The sequence below is a fragment of the Cenococcum geophilum genome (assembly GCF_001692895.1).
Source record: "Cenococcum geophilum 1.58 unplaced genomic scaffold K441scaffold_57, whole genome shotgun sequence".
NCBI classification, from domain to species: domain Eukaryota; kingdom Fungi; phylum Ascomycota; class Dothideomycetes; order Gloniales; family Gloniaceae; genus Cenococcum; species Cenococcum geophilum.
Genome location: NW_027137615.1, coordinates 53418 through 68252, shown reverse-complemented (window position 1 = coordinate 68252; position 14835 = coordinate 53418). Strand labels below are relative to the sequence as shown.

Below are 14835 nucleotides of genomic sequence, written 5' to 3'. Positions count from 1 at the left end.
ATAGTAGCCTATAAGGCTAAAGCGGCTAAGCCTAACTATAATTAAGCTATTTAAGCCAGGTAGTATTTATACTAGTAAGCCTCCTTTACTAGGCGGGCTTTACGCTCTTCTTTATACTTCTAAATCTCCCTTTTATCTTAGGCTTATTCCCTTTACTCTTTAGTAATTTCGCGCTCTTTTACGGCAGCAGCACGTATATTAGCCTTAGATGGCATTATAGAACTAGTAAAGGAGGGTATAGCGGTTATAAACGATGGTATAGTTAAGGTAGGTCGTCTAGGTAGATTTACTTATTAAAATTATATATACGTATAAGTCTCCTAGTTAGTTATAAGCGGTAATAGCGTTATAAAATAATTCTTAAATAAATGGATAATAAATATATAATAAATATTAATAAGTTTAGCGATATTAAAAGCGAATTAGCCACGTAGTGACTGCGTTTGATATTCGCGAATATTGCGGGAGGTCTCAGCATTGTGCGTTGCTGAGGTAGATGCTGCCAAGCAATATATAGACGCTAGTATATAACGCGCGTCGCAAGTAGGAAAACAACAATCCACTAACAACACCGCATAGTACATATCATTGTAATATATATATTCTGCACGTTGTTAAAGCATACCAACAGTTAGTAAAGCTTAGTTTTAGTCTTAAAAGTATAAATTCATAAGTCGTTATAAGTATCTGCATATATAATACTATGTCCTGTAAGTAAGTCCCCCTACTGCCAACAATTTCGACTATCTTCTCCCGTTCAACAGACCTTAGAGGTCATAACATACTATTTTCTTTTCAGACAGTATTTAGTACGTTAGTCCATCAGAATGGCAACTCAGCAGACGGCGGCGACCCAGTCTATTGACGCCAGCGGCGTCCGCTATGCTTATCGAACTCTCGGTCCTTCGTCCGGCACACCTCTCGTTATGCACATCCATTTCCGAGCCTCAATGGACTTCTGGGACCCAGCGCTCATTAACGCACTCGCTGCTCGAAGGCCAGTTATTATTTTCGACAATGCCGGCGTCGTGAAGAGTAGCGGCGAGATACCTCCGACATACCAGGGCTGGGCGGACAGTGTAATTACGTTTGTAGAGGCGCTCGGGATCAAGCAGATCGATCTGCTCGGTTTCTCAATGGGTGGGTGCTGCGTGCAAGTGGTAGCTCTTACAGCACCATGGCTGGTTCGGAAGTTGATCCTCGCCGGGACGAGAGCAAGCCAAGGGCCAACGATGGATACAAACTCCACGCATCCTGGGCCGCTTGCTTTCCTGTCCTCATCTAACGCACCGGAGGATATCGAGAAGTCTATTGCGGAAAGTTTCTGCTACCAGACCAACGGGGGACGGGCGGCCGCCCAAGCCTCATGGGAGAGGATTCACGAACGTGCTCATGATCGCTCGCCGTTTCTTAACTTGGAAGGGTAAGCGGCAGAGTGTGGCGCTGAAAGATTGGTGTATGGGAATCCAAATAACTCGTACAATCGGCTGGGTGAGTTGAAGATGCCGGTGCTGGTCACGAACAGTGACAACGATCTGTTGGTGTCTACCTATCATAGCTGGATTCTGATGGATAGGATTAAGGGACTGGCTGGACATGGGTTCTTATATCAGTACGCTGAGCTTTTTGCAAGTCATATTCATATCTTCCTTAATAGTCAAATCATCGAGGAGAGCGGGCGAGGGCCGAAGCTGTAATAGTCAGGGAATGCGAGTCTCAAGCAGATGCGGGGTCAAGAATCGATCCTCAATCCGGTATATAGGAAAAAAAAAAGGTTTAACTCAGACGACTCCGCCGTTCATTCCTCTGTACAGTAGGTTTCTCCAGCATTTACCTCTGATGGAATCTTCAGTATGAGCTGTAGCCTCCCCTGAAAGTGGCCCCACGCTAGTGTTTTGCGTCCTCTACCGGGATAAGAGTGAGCGGACTACGGGGAGAGCGAGAACAGACAATACCAAAGATATGGTAGACCCTCTAGGAAGGTGCTGTGAAGACCTGTGTTGATTAGTGCGTAAATATGGCATCGCGATAGATAGCATCCTCAGGAATTCTAGCCAAAAGGATAAACCCTAGTTGCTGGAATGGCGTTAACCGATGGTTTCGGTCAACATACTGTTTTGGGAGCTCGGACTGGACGTCTAGTGTGCGGAGGAGGTTGCACTAGTAAGATAGGTGGCCGAGGCGCCAGCATGGGCGCCTAGTTATCAAATCTTCTACGGACGCGATCGTGGTGATTAGTATTCAAAATGATAGCAGAAGAGTACTAAGAAAAGCCTTTAGAATATTTTACTCCGTGCAGCCGTTCCGGAGGTTGAGGTTACGTACAGGACGGTTAAACGACTTTCCTAGTCTGAGGCATTGCCCGTTTCCTCCGTCGCCGTTTTCGTTATTTCAAAGACGAAAGATAGCGGAAGTCAGTCGCGGATGCCGTTAGAGGCAAAGAGGTTCCTATTGGTGAAGGCGGTGAAAATTGAAACTAGGGCGAATGAGAGTAGATCGGCTAGGTGCAGTCGCCTCGGCTCGTCCATTCAGGGGATAGGTTCTCGAAGGCGCGAAGAACACACGAAGAAGGCGTAGGATTGTGTGGAAGTGTATTGCAGCGGCTATTTCAGGCTATCAACTGTCCAAGGCTGCCAGCGAGGCAGGACAGGCACGGGAGAAAAGTGTGACAGGGAGCACCTGCCTTATCTGACGAGGGATTGGCCATGGTGGCGATAGTAAGCGATTGTGGAGAAGAAGTTTCGAAGCGTCGAAGGGGGAGGGGGGCTAATGGACATGGGACGGAAATCGAAGAAGACTAAAAGCGCCAAAACCGAGATCAAACATATACTGCCACAACGGCTTCGCATGGACATGTCGGCTAAGGCAGAGTTGAGATATCACGGATTGTATTAATTGTATTGGCTAGAAGATTACAGCTGATTGCGGCGATCGCATTATTTGATGACGGTCCTGGAGGATGAATCAATGCAGGCCATGATGTGATGGTGGTGCAATTGGGCTAATCATCGAGATGGTGCGTAGATGATGCGCTGACGGGGTCTTCGGAATGCGTCGAGAGGTTGGAGAACCCTGTAGAGTGCGGATTCCGATAGGTCGGACTCACAGTGGCAGCAAATTAGTGCGCTGTCACCCCGCGGTTCAGGTCCTGACGTGATCGAATATCTTGATTTGCCGTCCCATGGTATTGTCCTACCACGACTGCAACACGCCGACACACCCATACGCCTATCCCCATATCGCAAATTTTTTTCCTTCTCTTCCACGCCGAGAGCTTAGGCACTGATTGTGTGAGCATCGCCCTCAGCCCCCATAAGCCCCAAAAACATCACAGCCGTCTCAAAGCGCGTTCCTCCCCAAAGTGGGTGCTATGGTCGGGCCATCCGAGCGGCTGGCGCCGACGATCAGCTTTACCGTCTTCAGTAGGTCGAATCTTTGGGCAACCATTGCAAGCGCAGCCGGTGGAGTTGCAGAAACTCTCCTGGCTGACAAGGTGGCATTGCTTGGCTAAGACCAGGGCCATCCTCGCTTCAGCCCACCTTCCCCTATCAAGTATATGGACCGGGAGGGAGTCGCCGAGCGATGCTTGAACTGCTTGAAATTGTTTCGTCGCCGCCGTCTGGTTGCAAAGATCCAGCCACCGGGTCTATGGCTGAATGCTGAGAGCAGACCAAGAGATCTTCTGTTACCTTCCAATTTAGTCGCTTTGCCTCTGATAAGACCTTTTCGCGTTGTGACAGGGCGACCGAGGCTTGTATCGACTTCACTATGCCAGGTCCTGCCAGGTCTATATTAATTCACTGGAGCCCCATAACCATGCTTTACCCTCCAGGCCAAGCCGCCCCTCTTTCGCCACAACCTCACCCGCTTAAGAGTTGATTCAATTGTCTGCCCGTCATGCCTGGCGACATCACCGACGCTGTGAGTACTCCCTGTCAAGCCATCGTGCACGGCCAAACAAAACATGGCTAACCACCATCTTATCAGTACACGGGTGCGAAACACGACCCCGCTCTCGCTGTTGGCTCTGGGGACCCTGAACGCAAGCTCGATGCTTCTGCTCACGTTATAGAGCCTCCGCCAATTTACGAGGGCGCTGCTACTCACCAGGCCGATTATGTCGACGACAGCCTCCCCACCGAGGACGAGCTGAAGACTCTTCGACGTGTTGCTGACCACATTCCGTGGAGGGCATACACCATCGCCTTCGTCGAGCTCGTCGAGCGTATGTCCTACTACGGCACCACTCAGGTGAGTGAATCCGACTATTCGCAAATGCGAAGAATATCCGCTAATAAGACCAGGTATTCGTCAATTTCATCCAGCAGCCAAACCCCGGTACCGCCACTGGTAAAGCCGTTGACCCAGGCGCAGCCGATGCTCAGCCTGGTGCTCTAGGCCTAGGCCAGCAGGCTTCGACTGGTCTCACTACCTTCAACCAGTTCTGGGTCTACGTTATACCACTCTTCGGTGCCTACGTTGCCGACACCTACCTTGGTCGGTACAAGACCATCGTTTACTCAGTCATCATTGCTGTCGTCGGCCATGTCATCCTCACTGCTTCTGCCGCTCCTTCGCTCATTGCTCATCCTCACAACTCTCTGGCCGCTTTCATCGTCGGTCTGATCATCATGGGCGTCGGAACCGGAGGTTTCAAGCCCAACATCTCTCCTCTTGTGGCTGAGCAGATCCCCCGCGAGAGCATGCAGATCAGGACTTTGAAGAGTGGAGAACGCGTCATTGTCGACCCTGCTGTCACCACAGCCAGAGTCTACAACTGGTTCTACCTTTTCATTAACGTCGGTGCCTTGACTGGACAGCTCGGAATGTCGTATGCGGAGCGTTACGTCGGTTTCTACCTCTCTTACCTCATCCCCACCGTCTGCTTCTGCACCACATTCCCAGTCCTCTTCTTCTGCCGCAAATACTACGCTCGCCGCGCTCCCGAGGGCAGCGTTCTCGGACCTGCCGTCAAGCTTCTCCTCAAAGCTACCAAGGGCCGCTGGCACTTGAACCCAGTTGCTACTTACAAGCACATGAACGACGGCACCTTCTGGGATGCCGTCAAACCCTCCAGGGTCGGCCCGAGCAAGCCATCATGGATGACCTTCGACGACGCCTGGGTTGACGAAGTCCGCCGTGGCTGGCACGCCTGCAGCGTGTTCCTCTGGTACCCACTCTACTGGATCACCTACAACCAGATCAATAACAACCTGACCTCGCAAGCCGCCACCATGTCGCTGCACGGCATTCCCAACGACGTTCTCGCCAACTTGGATCCCTTCGCGCTGATCATCCTCATCCCCATCTGCGATCTCCTCATCTACCCCGCTCTGCGCAGGAAGGGAATCCGCTTCACCCCCATCAAGAGGATCGCCGCCGGTTTCTTCACCGGCAGCGCAGCCATGATCTGGGCCGCCGTCGTCCAACACTATATGTACGTTCCTAACCCCCCTTTTTCCCTCGCTTCCTCCAGACAACCCCCCAAACTAACAACCCCCTCCACAGCTACAAAACCTCCACCTGCGGCATGTACGCTGGCGGCTCCGACTGCTCCTCCCCTATCAACGTCTGGTCGCAAACCGGCGCCTACGTGCTAATCGCGCTCTCGGAAATCTTCGCCTCCATCACCTCACTCGAATACGGCTTCTCGAAAGCGCCCAAGAACATGCGCTCCCTCGTCGCGGCCTTCGCGCTCTTCATGACCGCCATCTCCGCCGCCATCGGCGAGGCCTTCGTCCCGCTGTCCACGGATCCGCTGCTCGTCTGGAACTACGGCTCCATGGCCGTGATTGCCTTCGTCGCCGGCTGCATCTTCTGGTTCCAGTATCGGAGCCTCGATCGCGATGAGGATAAGCTGAATATGCTGCCGACGGGGCATATAGGCACGCGGGCGCAGCTCGAGGATGTGGAAGGGAGGATTAGCGTTGTGTCGGCGAAGGAGGAGAAGATCTGAGCGGCTGGGTGTAGATTTTCCTTTTTCGATTGGTTTTTGGGGAAAAGGGGAAAAGGGGATGGGGTTGGGGGAGTAGAGCGGCTGAGGCCTGCTTAGATAATACCCATGAATGGAATGCCCATTTTTCTCTTTTGATCCTTGGTTCCTGCTCTTTTGTGCCTTTTTTTAACTGGTGAGGCGGGCTGCGAGGAGAGTGCGATTAAGCTTAGCGAAATGCTTCGGGATGTGGCCGTAACTGAGCCCGGCTCGACGCCACCAAGCCACTTCCGCTACTTCCACTACTTCCAAAGCACAGCATCAGATACGGATGTCGGTGTTAGACTCGCCAGACGATGGGTTTGCGAGTTGATGTCGTGTCTGGTGCCCGGCATCCCTTGTTGGGGCGGGTCGCTGGTCTGGAGCTGAGAGGACGACGTACAGGGTCTTCCATATTACATGGTTAGCGTCAGCCATTATATTGCGAAAAAAGGGCAAAACACGGTTGGGGAGCCGCTGCTAATCAGGTAAGAGTTCTAAAGCTACAGATCCTTCACACATCATACGGTTAGTATGTTGGAGGCTTCTCCGTACAACAAACACCCTGTTTATGATGCTACAATCTTTTATCCAATTAAATGAAGCTTCGCAGCAGTACTTTACCCTGCTCCGGCTGCGTATTAATTGACGCTCACCATATGATGTAGAAAGAATCTGTATAAAATAAACTATTTCTGAAGGGGAGAGACTCGTGCACGCTAGCCCTCTCTGGGCACGGCCTCAGTTGCCTTTTCAAATCCATTCAGGCTCGGACTCCAAAACCAAGTCGCCTTCAATCGTTGATGAATGTTCAAATTACCTCTTTATCGCCTCTATTTCATTACCAGACATGTCGCAATACACCTACCAGCCTCTCGCCTACGACGATAGCATCAGGATCCTTATCCTGGAACCTGGCGAGCGCCAGGAGCCGATACAGTGCAGCCTCGTACCTGTGAAGCTGAGCGAAAAACCCGAATATGATGCTATCTCATACGTCTGGGGCACCGACGAACCTAGCCAAGAAATCTTCATCGATGGACAAAAGGTCATGATAAGGACGAACCTGCATAGTGCATTGCTACGCTTTCGACGCAGTCCCGAAAGAAATGACTCCCAAGAGGCCTCTGACCGTAACCTTCAACGAAGACTATGGGCAGACGCGCTTTGCATCAACCAGGCTGATATCCCTGAGCGGAATCAGCAGGTTCAGAGCATGAAGTTTGTCTTCGCTCAAGCAAGATCAGTTCTCATCTGGCTTAGAGAGAGCGTGGAGTCCGATCGGCTCGCCTTTGACGTGTTCAAGATTGCCCAGGGAATCGTTAGGTCCAGAGTTCAGATTACTGAAGGCGAAGTTAAAAGAATTGGTAGGGTAATACATTCGCACAGGTTCCAACGGAATGTGTGGATCGCAGTGGGTGACATCTTCAAATGTACCTGGTTTGAACGAATCTGGGTCCTTCAAGAGCTTGTTGTTGCTCACGATCCTCTCGTCATCTGTGGGGAATACGAGACTACTTGGGTCACATTACCTGCTACTGCACAAGCAGTCCTCAGGAACACGATTACAGACTCTAAAGGGAAGGTTGTAAGCATGAGTAGTCATAACCCCATCGTGAGGGCTCGGTGCCCCATATTAGGTAATATGCAAGTTTCCCGAGGTCGTCACTTCGAAAACAGACAACCTACTCTCTACGAACTTCTCTGCGTAACCTATCGGCTGGCGTCGAGCGAACCAATAGACAAAATCTACGCACTTCGTGGCTTACTGAACGAGGACGAAGCCTCTAGTCTTAAAGTTGACTATGCACTAGAAGCGAGTGAAGTGTTCGAGCTAGCGACCAGAGATTTGCTATCTCGCAATACGGATCCATTCGAATTGTTGGGTCTAGTGTCTTCATTTCCATCTGCTCCCATTTCAACCTCCAGTCCATCCTGGGTGCCAGACTATTCGGGTCTTAAGGCAGCATATGTGCAAATGTTTTCCTCCATCAAGACCTATAGGGCAAGCGGCCAGGCTAGGTCTCAAATTTCATTCACTGGATTAAATCAGAAGATTCTGTGCCTCGGCGGACATATCTTCGACAAAGTGTCCCATTGCCTTTCTTGGAAATATCAAATCTTTGAAGAATCAGTTTGGTGGTACCAGGAATGTCAACAATACGTTCTGCAAACAGACTGTTATCCCACTAGAGAGGATATATTTTCATGTTGGTGGAGACTCCTCGTATGCGATTTATTCTCTACTACACCCGGGGGAATGAGAGCAGCGGAAGGTTTCAAGTCTCATTACTTAGATCCAAAGCTCAGCGATTTTATGACCAACCCGACCAGATTAGAAGGAGGCGACACCATACGAGGCGCACAACACGCTTATCGCGACACTGCATTTAGCACCTCCGCGTGCAGTAACCTTTGTCGGACTGCGAACGGTTATCTTGCCTGGATACCTCCCCAGGCGCATTCTGGCGATTATATTTGTATCTTTGCCGGAGCCACCTGTCCCTTTGTCGTCCGCGAGCGTCCCGAGGGAGACTACACTCTTGTAGGAAGCGCCTACGTCCACGGTATTATGGACGGCGAGGCATTAGATTTCGAAGGGTTTAAATGGGGCGAGATCAGAATACACTGAGAACTGGAAATGGGTAGTCATCAAGGTGACGCCTTGAAGAGAGCTACAGCGCATTAAGATTCCAGCCATGCCTCGGTACTCCAGAGTCTTTGGGGCAGGCCAAAAGCACGCTGGTAGCCCGATACCACTGCATATTTGAGAAATTGAGACCAAAAGTGTTGGTTGCATGGTGCTCGCCACTCCTAAGGTCGACCATTCATAGCGCCAGTACCTCAAGACTCTCGCTGTCTCTCATAATCCGGAACCATATCGGACCAAAACCGCAGGTGTGATTTGACAGCATTACCGCAATCTGAAATTGGAACGCAAGAGTGTTGATTTTCATAGCCAAATTAGCCTATTGCTCGCCACGATATATTTGTTGGTATAGGCTAGCCCACACTAGCAATCCAGCTCCACTACCGCCTAAAGAAAGAAAAAGGAAATGTGTGAGTCGCATAGTCGAGTTTGCCAGAGGATATTTTAGGACAGGCTAAAATTACGCTGTCAATTAAGTGCAGTTGCACTTAGGAGAGAGGAAGGGAAAATATGGATTAGGAAAGAAAGGACAAAAGTGTTGATTATATAGTACTCAAATTGATGCATTGAGACAGTTACAGTGCATTAAGATTCGAGCCATCTCTTACTGTTCCAGAGTTGTTTCAAACGGAATCTATACTGGTGACTGATGCGATTATTGTATTAGGGAAAAAGGAGGAAAAGTGCGGATTGCAGGGTACTGAACTTGGTCCTGAAGGAGGTTAAGGTGTTTTAAAGTTCGAAATATAAAACTTATATCTGTTTATCGCGATTCCGAGAAACAAAATAAAAAATAGTCCAATATAAGCCTTTTCAATAGAAGGTTACATGCGAGCTATAAAAACATCTCTCCCCCCTTTCAGACGCGCCAAGGTCCAACGTAGTATTAAAATACTTCAAACGCTCCAACTTAAGGAACCTACCCAAAACCTCACAAAGCCAACCAAAAAAAAAGCCACACTATTACCTTCTGGTTCAACACTAGCTCCCTTTTTATACCAATCGCCTTCTTATACCTATATCCATCTCTCACTCCTCTTCCTCGAACTCAAGCCCATCACCTGCTCCATAAAAACCCCCATGTGCGCTCTCCATATGGTCATAGATCCTAAACGGGCCAAACACACCCTCACACTCCCAGCACCAATGCTTCCCACAACCCCTCACCGGACAACTAATATGATTGCAGCCGCCCGTCTTCTGCGTCGGCGTCCCACACCCAGGACACTTCTTCATCTTCAGCTCCCGTGGCTTCGGCACGCGCCGAAAGTATCCAGCCCGCGCCGCACGTCCCGCGCGATTCCCGCCGATTCGAACCCCAGCTTCAGCTTCGGCCTCAGGGGTCTCATCCTCAGACTCCTCCTCCTCACCCTGCACAGCAGCAATAGCCGCCTCGTTCGCCTCCGTGCACTCCTCGCACACCCACGCCCTGACCTCCGCCGGCGCGCCCCTCGCACAAACACGCTCCACATACCGCCGCGCGTGCCCGCACTCCGCACACCACGCATGCACCCACTCGCCGCGCTCCTCGACCGCCTGCCGCAAGCCGCCCAGCGCGTGGACCCCCATGCCGTAGTTCGCGAGCGTCTTGGCGGCGGGGGCGCGCCGGCAGAACGGGCAGTACAGCGCGGCGGTGTTGAGGATGCGCCCGGCGCCGTTGATGCCGTACCAGCTCCGCAGGCAGCCGGAGCAGATGCGCTGGTCGCAGCCTGTGCGGCGGCAGGCGGGGAGGAGGGCGGTGTTGCGGAAGCTGGAGAAGCAGAGGGAGCAGGGGAGCGACTCGGTGCGGCGGCGGGAGATGAAGGTTTGGAGAGCCGCGAGGAGGTCGGTTGGGTTGCGGATCGGCTTGCCGTGGAGGGTGAGGGAGGGGTTGGGGAGCGGGAAGAGCGTGATGTGCCTGGTGAAGGTGACTGGGTCACTGCTGTTGGAGATGGTGTGGAAGAGGGAGCGGCCGGTGAAGGCGTCTTTGAGCTTGGGGTCCGTGTTGCGGAGGAGCCAGGCTGTTGTGTTTTCGTCGGAGAGATTGTGTGCAGTGGTTTCGACTTCGATGTTGGTGGTGCGGCCTGCGTTGCAGGCGGCGCATTTGAAGGAGCTAGCGGACATCGAGGATGAGCGGTACTCTTTTGGCCAGATGATGCGGTTGAGGCATTGTGTACATTCGAGCGTCGGGGCAGGACCTACATTGCCTACGCGGCAGTAATGACATTTGGGGCGGACATTGAGAGCATTGGTGTTGTAGACGACGTATTGTGCGCGGCATGTTCGGACGAAACACTCGACCCAGGTGGCATTGGTAGTTTCGTTGTCTTCCTTCGATACGTTGCTGGTGATGCAGTCCTCGCGATGTTTTGCGGATGCGTAGGTATCGAATATGCAGTGCCCACATTTGCCATTTTTGCCCATGATCGTTACGGAGCGAGGATAGTTACAGGAACGACAGGTGACAACTGGGCCAATGGGGATGACAGTCTGGTTAGGGGTCCATCCAACTTTAGCTGTAAGTGTCGTATTTAGGTTGAGCTCCAGCATCTTATACTCAACAAGCCGCTCGAAGAGCGCCCTGTCATCGTCCTTCAGAAGACCCGCAGTAGAGGGCTTGATATCCTGCCCGTCCTTGACTCTCTTGCGGTAGGCCTGATCAGCATCCAATAAGAGAGACAAACAGCTGATGTTCCAAGTTTCTGGAATCTCGAGATCATTCCACCTATTTCTCCATCCGAGCATTTCGGTATCTGCCGCTTTCTCAAGAGGCTGGACCCCAAGCCGGATGCTGAGAGCTGCAAGTAGAGCTGCAGGACGTGCAGCAAGCATTGTTCCTGGAACGACAATGTGCAGCAGCATTCTCCAGAACTTCCGTCCGTACTCCTTCGAGGCGAGCGCCATAGGAATCTTGGGAATGTCAGCATCGGCAGTGTTTGCAATATGCGCTGGGAGCTCATTTGCTGAGTTAACAAATGTAAGCCGCGTCAGAACTCGTCCCAAGCGTCGGAGAATTCTGTAGTCGCAGGACCGACCAATCTCGAGAAGCTCATCACGTCTAAATTCGGTGATAGGGCGGGAATCTTCTTCCTCAAATTCCGGATCTTGACTGTCTAAGGCTTGAACAAACGCCAAGGTCGGATCGAGGAGTACGCAAGGAAAACGGAGGGCTTCAGGGACAGATTCGATTGCCTCAATGACTTCTGCAGTGTAGTCGTAGGACTCTTCAAGCCAGGATTTCATCCGGGCTTTCTCATCGGCGTTCTTGATGCGGTCAACTTGCAGGCCAAACTCTTGAATAAGGCCATCACGAGCTTCATTTGTACGGTCATTGCAAGCCGCACGCCATAAACTCCCAAAAACGGGATTCAGAGACACAGCGGACACGTCGTCATTGATTATCTTCTTGAGGTGTTTCACGGCTGTGGCCTTATACGCATCTTCCGCAGCATAGCGCTTCGCAAAGTCCTGTACTGGAGTCTTCTTCTTGGGCAAATGCTTCTTCAGAATCTCCGGGTTGAGTTGGATTTCCGTAATGTTTGTCTGAATACGATGCTTTGCGTCTTTTTCCGTACCAGTGGCAGCAAAATATGGATCTGCAACAGGATCTGTTTCGTTCTTGGCACTCCTGATGTTTTTAACCGAGATATATCGAGATAGTGCCGCAGCGAGTGCATTCGACCCTAATGCTCCTGGCTTCTCCGCTCCCATCCAGGCGAGTAAAACCTCCATAGTGACCTCTGAAATGCTGAGTGGCTTCGAGTCCTTCAGGTAGAGACAGGCCCCATGAGTCATTGTAGAGAGATAGTTGTAATGTCCAACATACTGCCATGCCATGGAGGGCTCAAGGATGCAGAATACTTGGGCCTTTTTATCTCCAGAATGCAGCATCTTACTTGCGGACACCCAATCCGCAAACTCAGGCCCGAATCCACCATAGGAACTCGCATCAGAAAGCGCTTTCTCCTCCTTCCCAAGGTTGGACCATTCCTCGGTCATGGAACCGTTAGCAGGGGAATGTGGAGGAGCGTCAGTATAGAGCAAGATAATCGTAGTTGCTTCCGGTCTCATTTCTTGGTAGGCTTTCGCCAAACCGGTCTTTACAGCCTCTGGATAGTCACCGCCACCGATAGGATCAAGCGATTTGGCGATTGAGATGAGATCAGGTGGATTTTCGCCATCGCCTGAGGTCGAATGGCTTAACCAACCTGACCATTCAAGTAGCTTGCTATCACAATAGTCTCGGTAAGCTAGTAACCCGATTCGAGAGAAGCAATCAGTGAGCTCCGATAAAGCGATAATCTTCGGCAATGAGCCCTGTAAAGACTCAAGGTAATCGCTCATGGAATAGGTAGCGTCGACGAGGATTAGAAGGTCGTATATCTCTGGGGACTCCATTTTGAAACACGAGGCAAGGGTATAGTGGACTTGTAGTTTATCGACTCGTGATAATGACTGGTCAGTTAGGCCTTGGCTGGCAGTGTGGGGCAGGAAGAGTCCAATTCTTTGGATATCTTTACTGACTGAGTTCAGTTGAAGCTCAGCTTTTATGCCTATCTATGCGTCATCAGCATCTGCAGGCAGCGACAGGCCTCGGTGTGTGACTCACTTGGGAGTAGACGATCAAAGAATGGAATGAGTCAAGCCACAAGTAGATACTTTGGTTAGCGTAATACTCAATTTGCTCTGAAAATCCTAATTCAACTGTTTGCACAGTATGGAAACATATGTGAGGGGTGGATATCCCTTCTGTAAGTATGGGGTGCGGAGTAAGTGTCCCGACTTTAGATTGTTAAATTGAATGGATCATGGCTTCGTGCGGCTGAGGTGGCTGATACAAATCCTTCGATAACTTCCCGGCACTGCTGAATAACGGGTCGAAGCTGTTTCAAAGAGCTTGCCATTTGGGGTGCCACCTCGCGATTAGATACTAGCGTCTATATATTGCTTGGCAGCATCTACCTTAGTAACGCACAATGCTGAGACCTCCCGCAATATTCGCGAATATCAAACGCAGTCACTACGTAGCTAATTCGCTTTTAATATCGCTAAACTTATTAATATTTATTATATATTTATTATCCATTTATTTAAGAATTATTTTATAATATTATTACCGCTTATAACTAACTAGGAGACTTATACGCGTATATAATTCTAATAAGTAAACCTATCTAGATAACCTACTTTAACTATACTATTATCTATAACCGCTATACCCTCCTCTACTAGTTCTATAATGCCGTCTAAGGCTAATATATATGCTACTGCTATAAAAAAATGCGAAATTACTAAAGAGTAAAGGGAATAAGCCTAAAATAAAAGGGAGATTTAAAAGTATAAGGAAGAGCGTAAAGCCTACCTAGTAGAGAAGGCTTGCTAGTATAAATACCACCTAGCTTAAATAGCTTAATTATAGTTAGGCTTAGCTACTTCGGCCTTATAGGTTACTATAACAGCTACTATAGCTAATATCCTTAGTAAGCCTCTCCCTCCTAGCATAAAGTTGCTTAAACTCTACCTTCTTAGTGTTATAAAAAGGGATTACCTAAATATTTTTAAGGGTACCTTTAATTTAGTAAACCTTGCCTATTTTTAAGTTTATACTACTTAAATTAAGATTGCTAATAAAATATAAATTAAAAATAGTACTTTAGTTATAAGGAAAGTAAAGGTAAATAGGAAGCTATTTATAAATAAAGGCGTCTAGTTTAAAGGTTTTACTAACTATATAGTTATTACTAGCACTCTCTATATATACCCGCTGGACCTTATTACTAGTATACTTCTTTAAATAAATATAATTTATACCTTATTAATTTAGTATATCTAGGTAGATTATATACTTAACTTAGTACTTAACTATTATACCTTTATAATAACTAATAGCTAACTAAAGCCCGCTAATTAGTAAATACTAGCCTAGTATATAGCGCTATACCTTATAATATCTAGTGCTATTAGCTTTACCGCCTTAAAGAAACCTAGGTTAAATACCTCCTATACCTCTAATACCTACTATAAGTTTAATAGTAAAGGCTATAATAATATAGCTTATAAATACCCGTATAAGTACTTAAAGTATAATAAAGATTATACTATATTATCTAAAGCTTACGCCTAGGAATAGTAAGGCAAACCTTATAAAGTAGGGTCTAGCCTAATAATAATACTAACTTTAATTATACGCCTAGGACCTAGGCCTAATATATTACTATTATTCTTTACCTTTATA

At 49.1% G+C, this 14835-nt stretch overlaps 4 protein-coding genes across 4 annotated transcripts; 3 read left to right on the top strand and 1 right to left on the bottom strand.

Annotated features, from left to right (window-relative positions):
- The first annotated feature begins 570 nt into the window (after positions 1-570).
- On the top strand, positions 571-1860 carry K441DRAFT_667692 (alpha/beta-hydrolase). Its single transcript, XM_067649888.1, has one exon. The coding sequence runs from the start codon at positions 828-830 to the stop codon at positions 1425-1427; it is 600 nt and encodes a 199-aa protein (XP_067498803.1). The 5' UTR covers positions 571-827; the 3' UTR covers positions 1428-1860.
- Positions 1861-3595: 1735 nt separating this feature from the next.
- Positions 3596-6357, top strand: K441DRAFT_645050 (MFS peptide transporter-like protein Ptr2). Its single transcript, XM_067646779.1, has 4 exons — positions 3596-3921; positions 3988-4251; positions 4305-5437; positions 5509-6357. Exons 1-4 carry the CDS (start codon positions 3898-3900, stop codon positions 5954-5956), a joined length of 1869 nt encoding a protein of 622 aa, XP_067498802.1. The 5' UTR covers positions 3596-3897; the 3' UTR covers positions 5957-6357.
- Positions 6358-6769: 412 nt separating this feature from the next.
- K441DRAFT_699864 (uncharacterized protein) lies at positions 6770-8603 on the top strand (the record flags this gene model as incomplete). Its single annotated transcript, XM_067653200.1, has 1 exon — positions 6770-8603. The coding sequence occupies exon 1, from the start codon at positions 6822-6824 to the stop codon at positions 8601-8603; it is 1782 nt and encodes a 593-aa protein (XP_067498801.1). The 5' UTR covers positions 6770-6821.
- A 1047-nt stretch (positions 8604-9650) lies between these two features.
- Positions 9651-13240, bottom strand: K441DRAFT_619656 (uncharacterized protein; the record flags this gene model as incomplete). The annotated part of the gene is made up of 2 exons (XM_067645882.1): positions 13210-13240; positions 9651-13157 (listed from the first exon to the last, which is right to left on the bottom strand). Exon 2 carries the CDS (start codon positions 12996-12998, stop codon positions 9651-9653), a length of 3348 nt encoding a protein of 1115 aa, XP_067498800.1. The 5' UTR covers positions 12999-13157; positions 13210-13240.
- Positions 13241-14835: the final 1595 nt, after the last annotated feature.

Excerpts from the sequence above, each read along its gene's own strand:
- K441DRAFT_667692 (XM_067649888.1), top strand. The coding sequence starts at position 828 with ATGGCAACTCAGCAGACGGCGGCGACCCAGTCTATTGACGCCAGCGGC.
- K441DRAFT_645050 (XM_067646779.1), top strand. The coding sequence starts at position 3,898 with ATGCCTGGCGACATCACCGACGCT. Across the intron at positions 3,922-3,987 it reads CTGGCGACATCACCGACGCT|TACACGGGTGCGAAACACGA; the intron begins GTGAGTACTCCC and ends CCATCTTATCAG. Across the intron at positions 5,438-5,508 it reads GCCGTCGTCCAACACTATAT|CTACAAAACCTCCACCTGCG; the intron begins GTACGTTCCTAA and ends CCCCCTCCACAG.